General features: G+C 39.9%; 3 protein-coding genes across 7 annotated transcripts in view; 2 read left to right on the top strand and 1 right to left on the bottom strand.

Moving 5' to 3' along the window:
* The window catches only part of TUT4 (terminal uridylyl transferase 4), an 81,779-nt gene extending 63,340 nt beyond the window's left edge, over nt 1-18,439 (top strand). For 2 of the 3 annotated variants that reach the window (XM_054037115.1, XM_054037116.1), the window contains exons 23-30: nt 89-136; nt 231-313; nt 2,406-2,521; nt 3,396-3,556; nt 6,195-6,295; nt 8,322-8,847; nt 11,316-11,489; nt 12,560-18,439. In XM_054037115.1, the coding sequence (XP_053893090.1) occupies nt 89-136; nt 231-313; nt 2,406-2,521; nt 3,396-3,556; nt 6,195-6,295; nt 8,322-8,847; nt 11,316-11,489; nt 12,560-12,651 (1,301 nt within the window). In that variant the 3' untranslated portion in view covers nt 12,652-18,439. Of the gene's footprint in view, nt 1-88; nt 137-230; nt 314-2,405; nt 2,522-3,395; nt 3,557-6,194; nt 6,296-8,321; nt 8,848-11,315; nt 11,490-12,559 lie in introns of those variants that run through there. The other variant, XM_054037117.1, reaches the window with a different exon arrangement.
* PRPF38A (pre-mRNA processing factor 38A) lies at nt 18,118-23,392 on the bottom strand. Its single transcript, XM_054037127.1, has 10 exons — nt 23,213-23,392; nt 22,080-22,239; nt 21,185-21,306; nt 20,605-20,690; nt 20,335-20,445; nt 19,665-19,777; nt 19,483-19,509; nt 19,307-19,404; nt 18,879-18,927; nt 18,118-18,534 (listed from the first exon to the last, which is right to left on the bottom strand). The coding sequence occupies exons 1-10, from the start codon at nt 23,340-23,342 to the stop codon at nt 18,492-18,494; spliced, it is 939 nt and encodes a 312-aa protein (XP_053893102.1). The 5' UTR covers nt 23,343-23,392; the 3' UTR covers nt 18,118-18,491.
* Nucleotides 23,393-23,616: 224 nt separating this feature from the next.
* ORC1 (origin recognition complex subunit 1) overlaps nt 23,617-23,824 on the top strand; it is a 40,476-nt gene continuing 40,268 nt past the window's right edge. The window contains exon 1 of one of the 3 annotated variants that reach the window (XM_054037118.1): nt 23,617-23,692. The gene's annotated coding sequence lies outside the window, so the exon portion shown is untranslated. The other 2 variants (XM_054037120.1, XM_054037119.1) reach the window with 2 other exon arrangements.

Below are 23,824 nucleotides of genomic sequence, written 5' to 3' on the forward strand. Positions count from 1 at the left end.
CACATTTAAATAGATGTATTAAATGAGAGAATATTTTATGCTGCAACATATTTTGCTCACTCTTGGATATTTTTCTTCCTTCCCTTAGATCCTTTTGACTTGAATCATAATCTTGGTGCTGGAGTCTCCAGAAAAAGTAAGATATTTATTCCTACTACAGAGCTCTTACTAATTTCTAAAGCAAAGTGCCTTTCTTTTGTCTTCCAATGATTTTATCTTCTCTTCAATAGTGACCAATTTCATAATGAAGGCATTTATCAATGGGAGAAAACTGTTTGGTACCCCATTCTATCCAATCCTGGGAAGAGAAGCTGTAAGTTCTCTTTGTTTGTGTCTTAAGCTTTAGTATAGTTTCCTTTCCTATATCCATCAGAGTGGTGTATTCTCTTGGCTTCTTTCAAATGTGTATGACACGCAGTCATGCATAAACTGAATAAAAAAGGTACAACTGGATAGAAGGCTGAGTACGAGGCATAAAGAAACAGACCGATAGGTATTTTCAGCATTCTCAGAGAAGGGAACTATGTAGTAGATGAAACCCTTTGCAGTAGTAAGTACTGCATTGGCAACTTCTCAGAAGCACCTGAGTTGTATATCAATTTATATAACTTTTTTTATTAAAAAAAAGAGTAAACACACAACCATTGTAATTAGATTTTATTTGATAAACAAATAAAACTTGCTTATTGCTTCAGTTCCTCAGCAATAAAAATGTGAAGCTGATGAGCTTTGTTCTTGTCTTACACTTACAGACAGGGAGCCGCATTTGGCTCTCCAACTATGTGCTAAGCAGCTCTAATGTAGAAAATACATCATCAAAAGGGAAGAGAATCCTAGATTTTGTCTAGGAGCAAAAAGTTGAGTGTGAAGCTTTAGAATAATGATCGATACTAGTTTTCTTGATAAAGCAGTCAGAAGACTTGTTGCTTAATCAGCTTTAAAACACACTAAAGGCTTTAAGAACTTTGGTGATTGTCTGAATTAGTTGCTAAATAGAAGGAACAACCCCATCAGGCTTTGCACATACCCAGTATTATTAATTTCTACACTGGGCGGTAATGACTGATTGCTCATTAAGAAAATAAACTTTTCAAGCCTAACCAATAGATCGTGTCCACTGTAAACTGTAAACCACTATCAGAAATTCATTCCCATTGAGCGATCAGTTTTTCAAAGAACCTGTGCTTGCAGACTGATGTTTCTGCCATGAGGAAGGGTCTTAGCTGAAACACCTGTATCTTAGACAGAAACAAACAACATCTTTGAAAAACCTTAAAATAGTAGCTAAGCAGGTGGCCAGCTGGGATTATCTAGATAAGGAGTGATTTTCAAAAGCACTAAGTGAGTTAAGAGTGCAAATCCCATTGATTATTAATAGAACTTGTGCTCCTAAGTCACTTAGGTGCCTTTGAAAATCTCAACCTTACTGTTTGCTTATATCTTAAAAACAAAACAAAAAAAAACCCACCATCAAAATCTGCAAATTGGACATATAACTAGTATATGTAAATAAGTATGGCTATCACTATTGCCATGGTCGTCCTTCCTTCACTCCTTCCATTTGTTGGTTATACTTGCTTGTATTTTGTCTTAACTTGCATCATATGCTCTTTGAGGGAGGATCTGTTTCTTGTCCTGTGTTTGGACAATATCTAGCCCAGTGGGTGCTGACCTGATTGGGGCTTTGGGGTGTTGCATATATGCAATTAATAAGTAATAAATTAACATGTTGGACTTAGTTTTTTGTGTTTGAGGAATAAAATGAACGAAATGTATGTGTGTCTGTGTAATAACCACATCCCAGATTAGTATTAATCAGCCTTCTCTCAAGCAGCATCTGTGTTTATTGTTTGCAAGGGCATTCAACAAGATGCTCCAGTATCTAAATGGAAATATCTTCAATTTGCAGTGCTCTGTCCCAGGGTCTCATCCAACATTTTACAGAAAAATTGGCCAAGTCAACATATGCCCTAACTGTGCATCCTAACATCAGGGAAATACCATGAATTATAGTATTATAATGTTTTATTTATTCAAAGCACTTTTATAAACAACTAATCCCCACACCGCCAGATCACACCCCATTCATACAGATGATGTTACGTGATTTCCCCAAGTCCACAATGGGAGTCTGTTTCAGAGGTGTGATTAGAACAGGAGAGTTACTACACTCACTCCTGTAGACCAAGCTGCTCTCTTTATAAAACACATATTTTGACTTTAACTTAGACTAAGTTAAAGGCTGCTTGGAGTTTGTCATAGAATGAACGTGAGAGGGTAGCAAATGAAAGCATGCCACCCCACTTTAGATCTTTGGGACAATCTGATTTATCTGTCCTCTCTGGCTGTTGTAAATTAATAAATGAATAACTTCTCTAGTGTAAAAGTCTGACACTTGTCTGCAGGAATACTTCTTTGACTCCAAAGTATTGACAGATGGGGAGCTGGCACCCAATGATAGATGCTGCCGTGTCTGTGGAAAAATTGGTCACTACATGAAAGACTGTCCAAAAAGGAGAAGGTGAGTAAAATACGTGAAACAGTCATCTTAAATTAAAATTTATTTAATTCAGGTCATCATATTACGTGAGGAGGACTTTCATGGCTTGCATATTCAATGCAGATAAGAAAAACGTATTACAGAGAATACAGTGTTTTTCTTATCAAAGCTTCCCATTTGTCCTTCTTATGAGTCCGTTGACCTCATCTTCCCACCCCCTTTTTGCTTTGCCCAACCACAATCAATGACTAACCACAATCAATTCCCGGTGCTCTCCTGAAAGCACGTGCACACACATGCATGGCTGAACTAACAAGATATGTGCAAAACACCAGTATTATCATCTGCTCTTTGTTGCAAACAATCCTGTAGCCTTTGACAATACATTGTCTATTTAGATTGTAAGCTTTGGGAGGAGGACTGCATTTTACCACATGACTTTAAAGTGCACAACTGTATAAACTATTACAGTGGCTTATTGTATTACTTATGATGAAGAAACAGTACAGCTTAAGGAAAGGTTGTTCCTTATTCCTCACATTAATTCCAGTTTGCCATTTCTTCTGCCAGTGCTCAACATTTGAAAGAGCATCACTGCTTCGTGCTGCACCCATCAATGCTGTTACTGGGCCAGGCCCAGGATGCTAACGTATTCTTCCGAGAAGTAATACCTTCTGTTGTAGCACCTCCACCATCCAACACAAACTGAGTTCATTGACTCCACTACAAGCTGTTCCTTAGCCAGCCCAGGCTCTGGAAAGTGTTTCCCTGCGGGCTCTGGGGTAGTTGTATTCCAGTACATATGTTGGTCATGATATTCCTTCACTGGACATAGGAACTTTAGAACTGTACAGACGATGTTTTGGCACCAGTGTTAATAAACTTTACCATGTAGGCTGAAGAAGAAGGAGAATGAGAAAGACGATGAAAAAGAAGTGAAAGAAGAGGACAGGGAGACTAGAGAGAAGAGATGTTTCATCTGTGGGGATGTGGGACATGTTCGAAGGGATTGTCCTGAGTTCAAACAAACTCGACCGAGAAATAACAGCGTGCCAGGTAAACAAGCGGTCTCATCTATGATGGTTTCTGTTATTGTCATTAGAAAGTTCTGAGGCTATTCTATTTGGGTTTCTACACCACCCTCCTCAGCATTGCACGTTCTCACATTTGCAGCCCAAGACACCAACTGTCATTGTCGTCACAAGCTTCATTATAAGCACCTCTTTTCTCTAAAAGGGATGTTGCTTCAAGCTTTAGAATCTTTGGACCAGATTCTTGAATCCAGATGTGCTGAGTTCATCACAAGACAAAGTGAATGGATGGAAGAAGGTGTATCTAAGTCACCTTTCCACTCTCTTGATCCTGGAAAAGTTGGGGAGGTATTTTGGACTCAGCATAATTTAAAGCAACCTAAGAACTGCTGTAAGTTAAGCCACCAGGAACAGCCATTGAAGGGTCTGTTTTGCTGGCTAAGGATTTAGCATGTTATGCAATGCCACTGACCTATCCACACTACACCATGTTGTAAGGGCCAGGAGTGGCTGGTGTAAAGTTAGCTGCACCAGCTTAATCCCTCTTGGGTATTCCCATATGTAAACAGAATCCTGAACTGTTTTATGCTGCATGACCAGCTCAAAGCAGCCACAACAGGGGGCAGAGATCCTAGCTCTTGTTCACTGAGACCCTCAGAGAAGTAGACCAGGGGTTCTCAAACTGAAGGTCATGACTCCTCGGGGTTGCGAGGTTAATATGTGGGCGTCGCAAGCTGTCATCCTCCACCCCCAAACCCCACATCACCTCCAGAATTTATAATGGTATTAAATATAAAAAAATGTGTTTTTAATTTATGAGGGGGATTACCCTTACATAAAACAGTGATTGACATTAGAATAGATTTTTAAGTGTCTTAATATTTTACAACAATTTCTCCCTGACTTGCTTTAAAACCATTATGTAACTAGTCTAGTTTCTAGTCTTAGTTTCAGAATATCATATTTTATTCCTCATCCAAATTTTTATAGTATTGCCTTTCATTCCCTGACTGATGCATTTAATATTAATGAGAATACTTCACATTTATGTAGCACATTTCCTCTTCAAAGTGCTTTGCAAATATTAACCCTCCAACATCCATCTGAGGTAGGTAAATATAATCCCGCAAAGGCCTTGAGTAAAATTTTCAAAAGCACTTAAATGATTTAGGAGTCTAGGTCCTATTTTAAAAACTGACTTGGGAGCTAAAGTCTCATTGAAAATCAAGGAGTTAGGTTCCTATGTTTCAGAGTTGCTTTTGAAAATGTTTATCCCTTTTTTGCATTAGGGTTGTTTGGCAACAATTTCCCAGTGTTGCTAATACTGGTAAAGTTCCACTGCTGGTAGCAATGCTTGAAGCTCTGGTTTAGATGGGGCTTCCATGTCTACTAGATAAGGATTCTTGTTTACATGAGCATTCATATTGCTCAGAACAAAGTTAAATGGCCAATTGTGTTGCACTTATTGCTAACACCTGTTTTCATTAATGGATAAATTTCTTACTGTAAACAAGGCTAATGAGATTAAGTGATTTGCCTAAACCGTACAGTGAGTTTTGATTAGAACTCAGGAGTTTCTGGCTCCTGGTCCTATGCTTAGTGTTAACTTAGATATTTAAGTCCAAAGCTGACTGCGAAGAGTTACAGAGGGATCTCACTAAACTGGGTGACTGGGCAACAAACTAGCAGATGAAATTCAATGTTGATACGTACAAAGTAATGCACATTGGAAAAAATAATCCCAACTATACATCCAAAATGATGGGGACTTAATTAGCTATTATCCCTCAAGAAGGAGATCTTGGAGTCATCATGGATAGTTCTCTGTAAATATCTGCTCCATGTACATACAGCAGCAGCCAAAAAAGCTAACTATGTTAGGAACCATTAGGAAAGGGGTAGAGAAGACAGAAAATATCATAATGCCACTAGGTAAATCCATAGTAATTCACACCTTGAATATTGCTTGCAATTCTGGTCATCCCGTCTCAAAAAAGATATATTAGAATGGAAAAGGTACAGAGAAAAGCAACAAAAATGATTAGGGGTATGGAACACTTTCCATATGAGGAGAGATTAAGGACTGGGACTGTTCAGTTTAGAAAAGAGACAGCTGAGGGGGGGCATGATAGAAGTCTATAAAATCATGAATGGTGTGGGGAGAAAGTGAATAGCTAACTTTTATTTACTCCTTCATATAATATAAGAGCGAGTGGTCCCCCCATGTAATAAATAGGCAGCAGGTTTAAAACAAATGTAAGGAAATACTTCTTCACGCAATGCACAGTCAACCTTTGGAACTCGTTGCCAGGGGATGATGTGAAGGCAAAAAGTCTAACTGGGTTCAAAAATTAGGTAAGTTAATGGAGGATAGGTCCATCAGTCACTATTAGCCAAGATGGTCAGGGATGCAACCCCATGTTCTGGGGATCCCTAAACCTCTGACTGCCAGAAGCTGGGACTGGATGACGGGATGGACCGCTTGATAATTACCCTGTTTTATTCATTCCCTCTGAAATGTCTGGCAATGACCACTGTCAGAAGACAGGATACTGGGCTAGATGGAGCACTGGTCTGACCCAGGATAGCTGTTCTTAGTCTCTTAGAAAGCATTGTCTCTTGATTTATATTAAAACTTCTATTTATGGTATTTTCTTGTTTAGGTGCCCAGTTGGTCCGAAGCCTGGTAAATGCACAGCTGGTGACAGGGTCAGTTCAACAGCAAGTGGAACGACCATTACGTACCAGACAACCGTCAGAATGTGTAAGTGCCAATTAGCTTGAAAGTTTTAAAATAAAATACTTTTAATGGTAATGAAACCAGCAAACCTGGTTTGTGCTAGTAACATGTTTGCACTAATTGCTCTGAATGACTTCTGGTTTTTATAATGACAACAGTGCATTTACTCAACAATACCAGCTACTGAAACTGATATCTGGGTTGCCATGCATTGTCACTTAGAGACCACTTGTGGTCTCTCAGAATGGAAACTGCATGGGCAAGCTTCATTCTGGGCAACCAGCAGTTCTTAAAGGCCAGCATTGCTATCAGTCAGTCTAAACTAAGAGGCTTTGTGCCTAGTTATCATAGAGATGAGCTCACTAGAAATGCACATGGATAAAACTAGATCTGAACTAGAGCACAGCTCAACTCATCCATGCAAGAGACTGTGAATTGGTGATTTTCATAATTCTGTCTCTCCCTTAGCTTAAAAAAATGAAATAAGTCAGGGCCTTTCGATGGTCAGTTGGGATGATGACCATCAGGGGAAGGTAGAAAAAATGGGAAGCAGAAGGGAAAAGAATTCTCATTACGAAGAGACAAAGAAAACATTTTCCCTCATGTTATTTCATAATTTATAAGTAAGTGTTCTGTAGAATACTCTGTAACAGGTGTGGAGTCTTGGTAATATACCACCTCGTTATAGTGATCTGCTAATATGCGTGGGTTACCCACCAAATACACGTTTACATTTTAAAAATGTCTGTAGTAGTAAGTCCTCAGTTATATTTTTTTTAAACTTGGATAAGCTGTTAAACTAGCAGTTGTCTCTGCCAGTTCTCAACCCTTGTCTTTCTCTTCCTGGTTTGATGAAACTGGCTGAGACTGATGCAGGAGTAATTGGAGTAGCAGCAGGGGGGCAAGTGCTTTGCCTGTTGCACATCAGCCACCACCACACTAAGGAGCCAAGTTGTGGGCTGTCAATGTGGAAGGGAAACCTAGGATTGGGAGAGATTTAAGGGAAGTGTTACTATGCTACAGGCTGCTGGAGGGAAGAACCTGCTGACCTAGACAGAGAGAGGAGCAGCCAAGACAATTGACCAGGTGCAGGAACTCTGTAAAGAATTGTGCTAAGGGAGCAGGGAAATTGTCTCTTTCCCTGCCAGGCCTGTTCTTGGCATGCTCCTCTACCTTGTGGCAGCCACAACCAGCTTTCCCTGGCTCTTCTCTGCTCCTATGTTTATCTGCTGTATGGGAAGAGCTTGGAGAGAGAAAGAAGACAGCCTGCTCTCCTGCTAATGCCATAATAACTTCGCCTCATAAGCCTGGCAAGTGGTAGATGAGGCTGGGTCTTTGGAGTGACAATTTCTCATGTGTTATTCTCACTAGTGGCGTTGTAGCTGTGTCGCCCCCAGGATTCTAGAAAGACAAGATGGGTGAGGTAATATCTTTTATTGGACCAACTTCTGTTGGAAAGGTGTTCAGAAGCTTGTCTCTCTCACCAACAGAAGTTGATCCAGTAAAAGATATTCCTTCACCCATGTTGCCTCTCTAATTTCTCATTAACAGTTTAAATAAAGATTTAAAAATTACTGGGTGTTTACTATGGAAACACCTACAAAAATGCATGTGGAGGTGAGAGCCACTCTTGAACTCTTTGCTGAGGAGGGAGGTAAACCTGTTGGGGTTTTGAGGGAATTAGTGAGGTTCTGTGCTATAAAAAAATAGGCAGGAAACGACACTTCTGACCACAAATCAGAACCTGATGTTGGAGGAACCTAATAGTGGCTTAGGGCTGGCAGTTGCCCAGCATAACTTTTCTGACTGGGATGTGCCAAATAGCGTTAACAGGCCAAATTCTGTGCTGGTGAAAATGGAAGTCACTGGAGCTTTTTCGATTTACACCAGCAGAGAATTTGGCTCAACATGTGTCAGAGCTCAGATAATGTGTTGGTGGGTAGCATCTGCATTCCTTGTGAGGAGTATTATACATCAGGTGCTTATTAAAGAGAAACACATTAAATAGCTAGCGAACTAATGGAAATACGTACTTTTTTTTCCCCTCCAGTCTGATTCGCATCAGTCATCTTACTCTCCACAGCCTCAGCAATTTACACAGAATTCCTCTCAACCAGCCTCTATTAACCAGGCTCAGCCACAACCAATGTCCCAGTCTAAGCACGTTCCACAACCACAGCAGGGTGCACAGCCACCCCATCAGGTCCAGCTGCCTTTGTTTAACTTTACCCAATCTCCCCCAGGTCAGTATTCCACCTTGCATAACCTGGGACTACTTCAGATGCACCATCACCACCAAATTCAGCTTCCCAACACTTCGTGGCCTATTCATGGGCCCGTTATTCATTCTGCACCGGGTAACCCTCCTCATTCAACAAATGTTCCATTTTCTATGAGGTCTGGCAGCAGCAACACCACAAATAACCAGAGCAGTGTAAGCTTGAATGATCCCAGTATCATCTTTGCACAGCCTGCTGCCAGGCCCATGGGAATCCCCAGCACTTCTCATGAGGGACACTGGCACAACCCCGTGACTCCAAACTCACTGGTGAACAATGGCACTGTGGGGAATTCAGGTAACTCTTCTCTATTGTATCAAACATCTCACACATTTTGTACAAATGCTAAATGTTACAGAACCAGTTAATTCTCTAAATCTATTTTACCGTAAAGAAATGTGAAGTTTAAAGAACTGAGTCACTTACATTGCTGTACAATTTTACATTTTTTCTAGAAAAACTACATAAATCTGGGTTGGAGATTAAGGATTAGCATCCACAGGAAACATGATGGCCCTTTCCATTGAGAAATCCAGTAGTATTAGTGTTGGCAGAAAGAAGTGAACGTTTTGGGGGTTGGACTAGATGACCTCCTGAGGTCTCTTCCAACCCTGATATTCTATGATTCTGTGATTCTTAAAAGCAATGTTAATGCAACACTAAGGCTGAGAAATCAAGCACTCAGTTCAGAAAATTCCAGTAATTAAATATAAACCTCAACCATAATTCTGTGAATTTGTTTTCTCAGTTTATACCTTTATTATTATAATACATTAGACACAAAAAGTTATGTTAAAAGAACATTAGTAAGGTTGCAAAGTCACATTCTCAAAAGTTAGGAAATGCCAGAATTAAGGTTGCCCGTGCAACCTTAATTCAGCTCCCTTGGGCAGAGGCCGGCTTAGAATACATTATCACGCACTATTTTTCTACAGCACCAATACCTCATTCAGTGCACAGGGTGCATGGTGCTCACTTAGTGAGCAGCTATTCAATATTTTTTTCCTCCTCTTTGTTCAATGTGTGATCCTGCCTTGGTTACTGCACACTATTCAAACCCTGCTCTGAAGGCAGAATTATTAATTTCTTCATGGACTTTTCTGTGGTGCTTATCACTGTCGTGTCTGAGTCCTTCATGAACGTTAATTAATTAATCTTCACAACACTTTTGTGAGGGGACTGAGGCACAGAGAGATTAAAGTGAAAAGTTTTCACTAACTTTAGATACCCAGTTTGAGACACCTAGGGCCTGAGTTTTCAGTTTTCTTAGCATTGTACAGCATTTTGTATACTCAAGCACAGCTACTATTGAGTTCAGTTGAAGCTGGTAAATGCTCAGCACTTCTACAAATCAAACCCCAGGATTTCAAGTCAGATACCCAAAAAATGAGGAACACACAATTAGTGACCGCCTCTGAAAAGTTAAGCGACTTAAGTGGCATCACAGAGTTTCTCTGTAGTAGTGGCAGGGATACAATCCAGTTCTCCAGGGCAGCATTCAAATACCTTAACCATGAGAGGGTCCTTTCTCTTCTTGCAACCCCCCTGCCACATTCATTACACACCTTCCAACTTCTGCAACAAATGAGGCAGAGATCCTACAGACAGCCTCCCTTACTGCACAACTCTGATTCATCCCTAGAGCACCATTCATCCTGTGCACTGAATAAGTCAGGGGTCCTGTGGAAAAAATGGTATGTGATCTTGTAAAGACTCATTAGGGGACTGTATTAAGGTTGCCCAGGGAACCGTAAATCTGGCATTTCCTAACAATTTGAGTGCTTTCTTCTAATACAGTTTTTTTTATATAATTTGCAAAGTTTTAAAAAAATGAAAAAAACAAATTCCATCATGTGACAACCACATGGTTCATCAACAATACCAGTCTACGTAAATGCGTATGTAAAAGCTTTTTTGCTTGGAGCAGTGAGAACTACATGAGAGTTGGTCTCTGATATTGCAGAAGGCTTGATACTATTAGTTTTATTAAAGAATATTTTGAAATTAATAACTATGGATCATTCATATGTAATTTTTTTAAATTATAGTGTAATATTCTATCTTCTGAAATAGTAAGGCAAACACACAAGAGGGGAGAGTTAAGATTGAGCCTTCAACATTAACTTTTGGAATTCCGTGATTTCTGAGTTCTCGATTTCTCATCCTTAATGTTCCAGTAATACTTGATTTGTGAATGGATTAGCATACATACTGTATAGTACTTGAAGAGGTTTTTTAATATTTCTTTCTAGAAATATATATTAAGAGAAATTGGTATTGTATTTGTATTGTATTAAGTTTATTAAACGTACAAGAATTAGTAAAATTCCATCACATCACTTCTTTTAAGGATCCAGTTTTGTAATGGGATGATTGCCCTCAGGTCACACTGACATCAGTGATGGTTGAAGATCTTTTCAGGATTAGATATAAATATTGTTTTTGAGAACCTGTTAGAGCTACATACAGTACATCTCATTTATTTTTGTACTGACAGGCAAGATTTTATATCTTGATACTAAGTGCTAATTCAGCTTCTGGCACCAACAAGCTAATAGTATTACCTTAAACATTGAGTCATTAAGGTGACAAACAGTAGTTTTCTGTGAAATATGATTGATTTATTAAGATGTTAACTTTCCAAATCTAGCTGCTTTCAGTCCCACATAGTAATTTATAGAGATGTAAATTGTATTTTATGACTGACTGTTTCGTTATTTCGTCTGAACTTTGCAATATGCTTTTCCCTTTCAATTGAAAAATAGATCAGGGTTTCCAAGGACAGTTTGGTAAAATGAACCCTCCTTCTGTCCCTTGGGACCATGGGACCCCTACCCATTTTCCTCTCCTCCGAGGAGTGTGGCCTTACAATATGCCTCAGAACTACGTGCAGCAGGGAAATGCCAGCTATCCACCGAACAAACCTTTCTACCCTCAAGGTACTAGAACAAATAAAGGAAAGCTGTGTCTCTCTTACTGTTTCAGTGGTGTAGAAGCTGATGAATCATGTTTCAAATACTTTGCTTCCCTGGAAGCACAATTTGAATTCCAACAAAGTCAACTCAACACTTCATCCTCACATAGTAGATCAATTGAAGTCTATGTTGGGATCTTTTTAAATGAGACTTTAAAATCCAAGATCCTATGTTCACTGCATGAGCACAAAAATTCTATGGCACTTTCTGAAAGAGTAGGGGTTTGCACTGCTTTCCTTGACCAGAATACCCCCTATTCCTTCCTGCCATCCACCCTTCTCCCCTTGACTGTTGCCTCCAACACTACAGCCACTTATATTTCCGTAGGAGTAAATCGGTTCCTGTGTGTTTATGCCCCAAACCTGCAACTGTGTTACCCATGAATATTCCTAACTCACTACGCTTGTGTTCCATACATCCATTTCAGGGGACTACTTGCGTGAGTAAAGGAATAGGCCCTTAAGGCTTAATCCTTCAGCCTGATGAGCACTCTCAACTTTTAATGACTTCTGTGTAATCTTGCAGGGTTGGGCTCTTAGTTCATAAATGGCCTGATCTAAATCCCATTGAAGTCAGTGGAAAGATGTCCCTTAACTCCAGTAAGAGTTGAATCAGGCCCAAAATTTGAAGGTGCCAGGATATTATGATGATGGACAATCTTATATAATCTTAGATAGAATCCTTAGGGTGAAAGGTACTGTATGTAAGTCCAGTTATTTCCTTCACTTGCATCTATTGAATGAGCCAGGGCAATATTTCCATCTCCTCTGAAATTACCCTGTTTTATCTCCTACTGTAACTTAAATGAAATCAGATAAACTAATGTGCAAATAAAAGTGTATTGATGACTCTGGAATATTCAGAGACTGGGTTAAAATAGTGCTGCCTTACAGATACACTGGATACCAGCACAGCTGGAATCTCTGTCAGTCAAGTAGATGCTTTTATTTATAAATACCTAATATATTGAATATAGCCAAGCACTTTTAAGTACATCTGTTTTGCTAAAATAATTGTAATCCATTTTCTTTTAGCTGGTCCACTGATGCAGAATAACCAGCGGTTTTCGCTTCTGTCTCAAGGACACCCACACTTGAATATGAATTACATTCAACAGAAAAAATGAAATGTAATGGGAGGGGGGAGAAAAATCAGGTTCTGATTTAAAATCTTAATGCAACATGTTTAGATACAAGATTATTTAAGACTGTTTTTAAACTGTATCATTTGTATATAGATATGATCTATAGTTTTTACTAGTATCACAAAATTGAGTGATACAAATTTCATCTATTTTATTACCCTATTTTTAAGGGCAATTGTGTTTTGTTTTATCTTGGTAAACTGTAAAGAGAGAATTTTTAAAATTAAGTTCTTTATTTTCTATTAGCTGTATTCATACTTTGGTTGCTTCAGACTTTATATATATTGTTCTAAAAAATAAAATTAGAAAGGGATTTCATGTGTTTTAAAAAAATTGTCACTTCTATTCTTTACAGAACTATGTAGTGCCAAAAAAATTTTTAAAAGAGAAAATAAAACAAAAGTGCAAAACCAGGATTTAAGGTTTTTCCATACTTGTATATTAGAATGTGTTAGGTTGATATTTGGGTAATTAATATAACAAATAAAATATAGTTCTAGCTTAAAATCTTTGAAAGAAGGGATGTGAATGCAGTAAGTAGCTTGGAAAAACTGGGTCACATATTCAGAACCAAAATGTACCTGATCACTTCAAGTTTTTCCAAAATCATTACCGTCACCATTTGCTATTACTGTATTTTATGGATCACACATTTTTCCTCTAAATATACTCAGTATATATGGAGGGAGAGAGTGTACATCTGCTTCCACATTCACAAGCTTTAAATCCAATTATGTGCAAGTACTCAAAAGAAATCAAGCTGTGCTGTGACACAGGGCCTCAGTTAAGGGGGAAAGGAACCTGTCATTAAGCTGATCCTTCAATAAATTGCATCTTGCATGCTTACTGTGCATCATATCCTCTGTAAATTGATAGAGGCTTTAACCTGCAGGGATATATTCTGGCATGACTTTTTATAATTCATGCCTTTCAAAGAGGGAGGTGATTTCTTATTGCTAATTTTTAGTCTTTAGTTTGGCTTCCTTAGGACAATCTGACCCAAACAGCTGATTTGATAGCATAGCCAGTTTGTTGTGTAGCAGTCTTAAAACTCCATTCTGAATTTACCTAGCTCTGTCAGCTATTGTCTGACTTTATCCAACATGTTAAAAGCTGGTTGTGCTATTGCCTTCAGTCTTGAGTGTCTAGTCCCTGTGGTTGTATCTTATGTCTTTAGCATGCCATGGGCTGAATGTCTTTTTCCATATTATAGTAGCAGATTAGGATCAATCTATTAAATTTAGAAAAATCTTCATCACAAGATACTCTTTTTGAGTGGAAAAAAATTCCTTCCAAAGAGATTATTGTTCCCTACATGGCCAACAACTGCACTAATTCTGCCCTTGGCCTTGAGAAAGTTTTGGGACGTGGAGCTCACCAGTCTTCCAAAGAGCCATAGTTTCATATTATTAAAAAAATTGAAGGAAATGATTGACAGATGTAGTAGACATTCTTTTAAAAATTAGCTCCCTTTGAGTGTGTTGACCATGAGATATCACTGATGTGGTGCCAGGCCCCAACTGGCGCAGGTGGTGTAGTGCTTGACAGGATCTCTGTTCTCTGAGTTGAGCCTGCAGCGCAAAGAGCTCTCTTTTGTGGGGAAGTTCTGTTGTCATCTGTTCCTGTTTAGAGTTAGTCACTAATCTAGTTGAAAGGAGGATGAAGAGATGGTGCCCTGACCATTTTGTATATAGCACTGAAGGCACGAGTGAGTCACAGACAATATGACCAGTTCACACATCTATAACAAGGGATAGGTCATGAGAGGGGCTTAATGTTATGTATGTATGCTGTTAGTTTGTCTTTGGATTTGTAACAAATTCAGTATTAGGATGTGTGGACCGATTAGAATAAAGGCTCAGTTCACTGATGATACTCAAACTCTTCATCTCTGTATCTGACTAGGAATGGGGCCTGGGTGGGGGCTAAATGCCTGAAATTCAATTTGGACAAGACAGAGTTGATCATAGTAAGTATGGGGAATCCTCCAGAGGACACTTGCTTCTGTTTGTTAATAGGGGATGCAATCCACGGTAGCCTATTGGATCCCCAACTGCTTTTAGACAAAGTAGTGTTTTCCATCTGCATTTGGTGAGTGACCCTGTCACAGTTATTGATGTATTTGTTGCCTCCATCATCGATTATGGCCACATGTTCTACTGTGGCTGCAACGGAAGACAACATGGAAGCTTCAGCTAGTGCATAACATTGCTGCTCAATTTGCTGGTGGTGGTGGTTTCAAACAAGGAACAGCTTGCCTGCAGACTTGTCTACTGTGGCTTCCAGTTTGCTTCTGATTCCAATGCAAAAGATGTTGATTTGGATCTGTCAGTCTCTTTCTGGCTATTCTTTAAACTCCCTCTTGCCAACACTTGAGATTTGCTTGGGCTAACAGATTCTAGATTTAAAGGACAGGATGCTCAGTGAGGGGCCTCTCATTCTGGTATTCACTTGCCACTGGTCCAACAAAGCCTGTATTTGTGGACCTCAGGGTTCATTTTAAGCCCCATCTCTTCCACAGCCTTTTGCCCAAGAAGATTGAGACTTTTTTCTATTTTGGGATCTTTTGGGTAACCCTAGCTCACCTCATTAACTGCCACTAATCAATTGATCCAATGTGTTAATTTTATAGCCATGTTTATTTATAAGAGCATATAATACTTTTTAAATGATAAATATCGCACATCCTTCCTCTGAATTTTTGTTTTTAAGGTAGTCTAAGCTAATGTTTCAGCTCTTGCCCCCTTGGCTTTGGAACAACATGCTCATTCAGCTTTTTAGTTGCTAACCTCTGATTAAAGATGAACAGAAATGTTGACAGTACAGTTCTCATTCAGATGTATTAAACAGCTATGGGCTTAGTCACTCCCCTCTTCCTGCTGATAGTTAATGAGGCAGATGCTGCTAGGAACATATAAATTGCCCCCATTGAATCATGGCAGGAGTCCACCTGTTCCAATATCTCATCTCCAGCAGTGGCTAGTACCAGCTGCTACAGAAAAAGGTGCCAGAATCTTTGTAAGACTATTATGGAATAACCTGGCCTTAATGGAAGTTTCTTCCTCCTTCTATTAGTGACAGGCTTATGCCCTGAAACAGAAGCATCTTTTTAAAAAAATCCTCTCTAACAATGAGTATTCTCATTAATCATATAAAACCCTTTTGAATTCTGTTAAGTTCTTAAACTTTGACATTTAGTTGCATCGGTTGTTTAAAAAAATCCTTTCAGTTTAAAATGCATTGCTGTTTAGTTTCATTGGCCAAACCCTTATTCTTGTAAAACTAGACAACAAACAACATTTGATTTACCAGTCCTCGTCTTTTCAATTTCAGTTCACAGAGGAATATTTTTATGGCCCTTATATGATGACTCTTACATCTGTTATAACTCCTCCTATATAATTTTAAAGACAGCGTGACCAAACCTGAACCCAGCATTCCTAGTGAAGATGCTCTATTGATTTACACGGCCTATTCTCATTTTTCAGTCCTTCGTATATCAACATTTTGTTTGTGTTTGAACACTGTTGTGCACTGAGTAGTAACTACCTCCCTTGTTACTGATATAAGGCTTAGTGGTCTGTAAGGTGACCCTTAAAGCTTTTTTATTTTTTAAGAGTTGCTAGAGTATTTTTAAGCAGAACAGGCACTGCCCTCCAGTCAATGCTTTTAATGAGTGCATATTTATTAGCAGCTCAGCCACTTCATTCAGCACTTGAGTGACCAGTCCTAGTGATTTGTTGCTATTTAATTTATCAGCTTGTTTCAGTAAAACTTCTTTATTCTTCAGTCTCTGGTGATACCTTGTTATCTGAAGAGTTTGTCTCTCCCCGTCATCTGCAATGTAAAGAAATTTATCTCCTCTGTAATGAGCCTTATCCTTGACTGCACTTGTAATTTTGATAGTCTAGCAGTCTCCTGTAACTATGCACCTGTAACTTTGATAGTCTCCCTCCTCATGTCCTACCTTTGTTATACATAAAGAATAACTTTTCATGGAATTTGTTGATTTCTTGCCAGCCATAGTTTGATTTTTATTTGCTTCATTTATTGTGGATTTCACTGTTCCAAAAGGTACCTGCTTTGGTCTGAGTGACCTCTGCTGTTTAATCAAACATACTTTATCAACACTCGACAAGTTTAACCTGTGTCCTCACTGCCATGTGTGGATTACTAGTACAAAAGTCTCATGCAGACATTAGCCTATAGGCCCAGGTGAGCCAACTAACTTGAGTTGAAACCACCACCAACCTCAGCTGAGGTTTTTGTGTATGGAGGGGAGAAGAATTAGAAACAAGAGCCCATCTTAACTGCAGTTAAGGTACAGCTTAAGTATGCAAAGGTCAGGGGGATCAACCCATGCTGTTTTATGCAGTTGTAGCCTACATGGCTGATGCAATTGCTTCAGAGTCTATGCTTTTTGTTAATTGCTATAAGCTTCATGGTTATGAAAAAAAGTTCCAAATGTAAACACTAGGAACTGATGCCGTGTTTTCTTCCTGAGTCTGCACACGGACAGTCTGAAACAATGGCTCTACCAGTGAGTGCACCCACAACCCTCAATTTCATTAGGTGTTAATTCTTAAGCAGAGGGCTCATAATATAAACATTAGCTACTTAATTACTGATAATTTTAGTGCAGAGACAGGGAGTTGCCACAGGGAAGAAAGTATAAAAGGAAAAATACACACTGAGGAAGAATAAAGGACTGATCATGCAGTGAAGCTTTTCCTCCCAGTGATGCTGAATGTGACAGTAGCATACCAAATAAATGACAACTAAGACTTCAGTTACTATTCACGAGCTTCAAATTATTCTACCTGAAAACTGTGTGACACTCAGATCATCATCAGTGGGAGAAAAGACTGTATACTCCTACAGCTATACACTTGAAACTGTTCTTCTAAACTTTGATCCAAATGATATGAACAGTTTATGCACATAACTGTAGTCAATTACTACATTAGATTGGGTTGCCTATTTGATCTAACCATTGCCCAATTTCCTGAGCTGGAAGCTAGTATTAGAAGTGTACTAACTGTTTGCTTGATTTATTTAACATGTTACAATAAAAATGGTTTAAGGATTAAAAAAAGCAATGTGATTTGTTAGGCTAGAGCACTGAGAGGTTTTTAATAACTAGAATTTCTTAGTAAATAAGAGTTGAGGGTTGCAACTCTGAGCTCTGCACTTTGTATGCTGTAGCTGCTTGACTCCACCTGCCTGTTAAATGTGTATTCAAAGTTGAATGGTTACTGATTTACTATCACCACAAACGTAATATAAAAACAAGTAGCATTGCTACACATCTGATATTTGGTAAATATCCTTCATGAGACAAACTAGCTGATTAATACTATAACAAAAATATTTATAGAAACGTTCTTTCAATTCATTTGGCAGTATTTGTGTAAATGCATGCAAACAAAGTAATGTGGGAACAGCAAGTGGTTAGGAACAAGAGCATTTAATAACAATTTAAAAAACTGTACGAAGTATTTTAAACAACTCAATCTTGCTCGTATGCTATTTTACACTGGCTTTCAATAAAGCCATTTAAAAACCAAACAACCATCCCCCCTACTAAGAAATGCTTTCTACTAGGAAGATAAACAAATAGTGTACATTAAAAGTTTCTCTGCCTTACTTACAAAAAACAAAAACAGCTTTCTTGTACAAGGAGGGGGGAGAAGGAGGATTTTTAAAAAGTCTGACTGCCAAAGCAGCCAGCACATATCCTGCTGTTCCATAATGTAAATAGGTCACTATCTACAAACAGATTATGGTTCAAAATCCCTAAACTGCCTAGTGGATTTAGTCCATTATTCATTCCCTCGCCGACTCTTCTTATGGCTTTTCTTAGATCTGAAACAGCAACAAAATGACATGTCATTATGTGTTCAAGATAATCAGACAATGGAAATTGTACATTGCTTTATGGAGGACAAACAACATTACAGTAATTCCAGTGTTGGCCATGAGGATGCATTGCTCCATGCTTAATATAGAAAGCTGCCCCACAAGCAGTCTTGGCTTTAAAAGACCAATGATATGAGAAAGGTGGTATCAGAAGTCAGTACCTCCCCACAGTGGTGTGAAAAATCTCAAAATTCAGGTCCATTGTAAAGAAAGAAGCCCCTGTATTCATTTGCAGGGACACTTTCAACATGAACGTACATCTTTAAGAAATAAAGACAGCTGGCCTCTACCTTTCAGGTGACTTAGAATGGCTTCTGTGTCGGTGGCTACGATGATGCCCTGTTGAGATAAAAGGTAAATTACTTCTGTGTTGTAATCATGGAGAATAATCATGTGAGATTGTTCTGCTCATTTCCATTAACGCAGTCTGTGTCAATGCCCTATATGGAATGTCAAAGAACAGCTGAACACTTGTCCTCAGTAGGCAGTTAACTTTAAATTTCTTCATAAATACTGAGTTATTGGTAGAGATATTTGAAAAATAAGTGTACATTGCAGTCTCGCATATTAAACCAGTTTGCAAAATGTAACTATACAACTTTAGCCATTTTATAAGCTAAACATATAGAGTAACTGACAGCAGGAACTAGATTTGTCCACCACTAGCTGCATTGCTGACACCTGTGCCATAAGTCACCAATAGGAAGCACTAGAGTACCTGGAGATTTAGATCTTGATCTGTGGCGCCTCTCCCTGGACCTGCTCCGGTGTCGCCTTGGGCTTTTGCTGCGATGTCTCTCCCGACGAGGTGAGGGGCTAATAGGAAGAAGACTGTTAGACAACTGAATTTTAAACAATTTTTATAATGCAGTTTTAAAACAATAACTCTCCTACCTTCTCCTCTTTGGAGATCTGCTTCGCCTGTGAATTAAAAAGGAAAAAATAGAGTGGATGGATTTTTTAGAACTTTGATGAAGCATTCACACAACAGTTTTTGTACTTTGCAAACATCACCAGATAAATATTATTTTGGGTGAAACTGTGTTTAACAAAAGATGATCTTTGAAATACATCACCTTCTTGGAGACCTGCTTCGACTCCTCCTGTATCGTAGAGCTGGAGATCTGCGGGGCTTGTCTAGGTCTCTGTAGCCTCTTCTGCGATGATCAGGGGAAGGTGCCCTCTCCAGCTGAAAGCATTGCAAAAATATACAATTTTGTAAGAATCCCCTGACCTTCATATTAATTATGAACCAGGATGCCCACACAACTATTCAAAAGATCAGTAACTTCTACTCAAACTAAAGTACTTTAAATAAAATGAAACTGCCTGGCTTTGATGATTGTGTGGTACACAAATACATTGAAATTAAGGTAACCCATCTTTTCCTTCTCCCTTACCCTCCAAAAACGGACAAGCTAAAAAAAAAAAATCTGATCATCATCATCATAAGCTGATAATTTTTTAATAGGAATCCATTTAAATAGGAAAGAGTAGATTCAAGTTAGTAGAGTTCAGCAAAGAATAATCCTGAAGAACAGAGTATTTTGCTGCTATTATATGACCAAGAAAATTTCCATTGGCATAGTACATGAAGATTTCTTCTCCACTCATGTGAGGGCTACAGGTAAAGGTCAGGCTTCCCCACATCAGTTAGAATCATCTGAGCACTTTACTGCATAAGATTTCAGCATCAAAAGTAAATCTCTCTTTAAAATAATACAAACTGTAGGATAATTCACAAACCTTCTCATCTTCCTCCTCCTCCTCCTCACTGGACTCTACATCATCCATATCTTCTTCTAAAGCACTAACCCGAGTCTCCAATTGTTCAGCTTCTTCCAGAACATAACGTTTCTAAGAGAAACACCAACTTTTCACCTTATAAAATCCAAATATGAACATACAGTACATCAAAATCAGACTGATTTTGCACTTGACAAGCCCTTAAGCTGGTAATTTAGAAAGCTCCTAATGGGCTATCATTAACAAGGCATTGATTAGCAGCCTCCATACCTGCAATCGAGGCAAAATGATATCACATACACGTTCACTGTGAAGAAGTTCATCAATAAACTCATCCACATGCATCAGCTCAAATTCTGGAAGAAAAATAATTAGTATTTAGAGCAGTCACCTTTATCCTAGTTACTAATATTTAACACATGTGAGTCATTCCATGCAAAGTGCTGTATAAAACTAATCCTCAAAGTCTCAGGTGCTGGGAAGATTATTAAAACTATTTTACAGATGAGGAGATCATGACAGAGCTAAAATTCAAAAGTTCCTGAGGTCCAATGCTGTGCTCCGATCATACCTCTCTCTTCCTTTGTCTACTGAAAATCAATTCCACTGTTGCAAACAAACAAATTGAAGATAAGTACATAGAATCAAGGCAGCTGATTTAATACTGCCTAGGCAATGTAGCAGGTCCAGGATCAGTGAATGAACAGCAGTGATCAGTGAATAAATACAAAAGCAATATAGCAAATAGATACTCTTCCCCCACATACTTTAGCCTATGTTGATAAAGTATACAGTTAGCATTGCAGACTTCTAGATTCCTGATAAAAGGCAGACTATGCTGGTTACATACCCCCATTTCTGTTTTGACTTTTTATTTTTCGGTAGTCATTGTACAGTGGTTCAAGGTACTTGTAGCAGTCAATGGCAGTGCCTGTCAATCTCATATACAATGCTCCAAGCATTCTGACATATCTGGAACACAAAATGTCACAGTAGTTTACAAATCTGATCATTCTGCATAATAAATAATTTAAAACTAAGTCTTTCTCAGAGGAAGACTGATTTAGTACAATAAACACAATATGGGAGAATGCTCAATTTTTCTCATTTAGTATCCAATCCTGTAAGCCCCAATGTGGATTTTGCACATGCCGGGACTGCATTATCAGTCTCACAGCTGAAGAAAATGCTAAACCAGTGTTACTCAGACTGAGTCTTCAATGTGTCTCCTGTGGCTCTTTGCAGCACATGATATTAAAACACTGATTTAATTATTAACCAATCAGGATGTTTTTACTATATTAACCAATCCTAGTTGATAAAATAATAATACTTGGGTCAGTCATTTTACTGTGAGAATATATACATTAAATATTTCCTGTCATACGTTTAAATATGAATATATATACTGTAGTAAATGAAACAATGAATTCACACTACTGTGGCTCTTTTGGGTAATGCTGATCACTAATTTGGTTCCTGAAACACTGAGGTCTGAATATCACTATTCGAGAGGAATCAGGTGAATATGATCACCTTAAACATAAGTGGGTGTAACGGTAGAAAGGATGTGACACTGAGATGAGTAGTTGTGACAGGGAAACTTGCATGGTGTGGAGCACATTTTTTGAGAGCAGGCATGGAGAAATGCATGATTTGTCAAGAGGACTCTACAATGAACAGTGCATGCTTTGAGTTTCTGTGTCTCTGATATGACAGCTAAAGGAAAAACCACATTTGCTTACTTGAAATCCTCATTCTTTATAAACTCAACAATGATGTCCTTTTCAGGCTGGATCTGCAGCATTTTCAGGGTCAAGCAGAGGAATGGTGTAGGCTTGATGTTTCCACCATAAACGCCACCAACATATCTCAGTTCCATGGCTTTATCCACCACCAGTTCAGCTAGAGCAGGGGGTTACAAAAGGAACAGCTGAACCATCAAAAGCTTATAGGCTTTAAACTAGAGCTAAGCACGTTGTCAGCTCACCACATCTGTGGCGCTAGTGGGGCTCGAGGCAGAGCATAGGTCGGGGTCGGCAACCTTTCAGAAGGGGTGTGCTGAGTCTTCATTTATTCACTCTAATTTAAAGGTTTCACGTGCCAGTCATACATTTTAACATTTTTAGAAGATCTCTTTCTATAAGTCTATAATATATAACTAAACTATTGTTAAAAGCTACAAAGAGTCCTGTGGCACCTTATAGACTAACAGACGTTTTGGAGCATAAGCTTTCGTGGGTGAATACTCATGACATGCATCTGACGAAGTGAGTATTCACCCATGAAAGCTTATGCTCCAAAATGTCTGTTAGTCTATAAGGTGCCACAGGACTCTTTGTCGCTTTTTACAGATCCAGACTAACACGGCTACCCCTCTGATACTAAACTATTGTTGTATGTAAAGTAAATAGGTTTTTAAAATATTTTAAAAGCTTAATTTAAAATTAAATTAAAATGCAGAGCCCCCCGGACCGGTGGCCAGGACCCTGGCAGTGTGACTGCCACTGAAAATCACCTCGTGTGCCGCCTTCGCCACGCGTGCCATAGGTCGCCCACCCCCGGCATAGGTGAAGGATTTGGGGGACTCACGCTGCCCGGGGGAGAAACAGGCCTCTGGGTCCTCACCACAGCAGAGGGAGGTGAGAGGACTCAGTTGCTGGTAAGCGCCAGGAATTATTCTGCCAGCCTGGTCACCGCCTGCGCCCACATCAGCGGCCCAACATGCCAAGAGCCCCCTCCAGTGCTTGGGCTCGGGAGAGCGGATGGGGCCCACCAGCCTCCCCCCGGCCCCTGAAACCCCAGCACCGGGCAGGCTGGGGCGCCGCCTCGACCCCGGCCCTTCCAGCCCAGCTTCCTCCCCCCGGCCGGCCCCTACCCGTGAGGCCGAAACACTCCTCCTTCCAGTACTTGGACTCATAGATGCGGGTGCGGATGATCTTCTCCACCAGGTACTGCGGGTTGGTGCCGTGGATGCTGTGCGCATCCTTCACCGTCCGGTTCGCCATGGCCGGAGCGAGAGGGAGGAAGAAGGAACGACCGGACTTGAACCCCGGAGCGCTCAAGTTCTTCCGCTTCCGGGGAGAACAGCTCCGCTTCCGGCCAGATTCCTCGCCTCACTTCCGGGTCTGTCTAGCGGCGGGGAGGAGTTTGTCTTGTCGCCGGCTGCCATCTTAGCTTCGGGCAAGCCGCCCGCTAGGGGCTTCATTGCGCCCGGAGCCAAGATGGCGGCAGCGGGGTCTCCCCGCGCGCGGGGTGGGCGGAGCTTGCCGCTGGCTTTGGCGCGAAATTCTAGCCTGTCTCTCAGAGCCTGCGCCTCGGTCGTCACGAGCCACCGCGCCGGGCCGGGGCTGAGCAGGTGAGGAGCGGGGGCGCCGCTGCAGGAAGGCTCGGGGGAGAGCCCTGGGGGCGGCCAGAGCAGGCCCGGCTTGTTGACCTGTCTCCGCGGTGGCGGTTGGTAGGTAGGAGCCCCGTGGCGCGCTGCTTCTGC

The sequence above is a fragment of the Malaclemys terrapin genome, chromosome 8 (assembly GCF_027887155.1).
Source record: "Malaclemys terrapin pileata isolate rMalTer1 chromosome 8, rMalTer1.hap1, whole genome shotgun sequence".
Lineage (NCBI taxonomy): Eukaryota > Metazoa > Chordata > Testudines > Emydidae > Malaclemys > Malaclemys terrapin.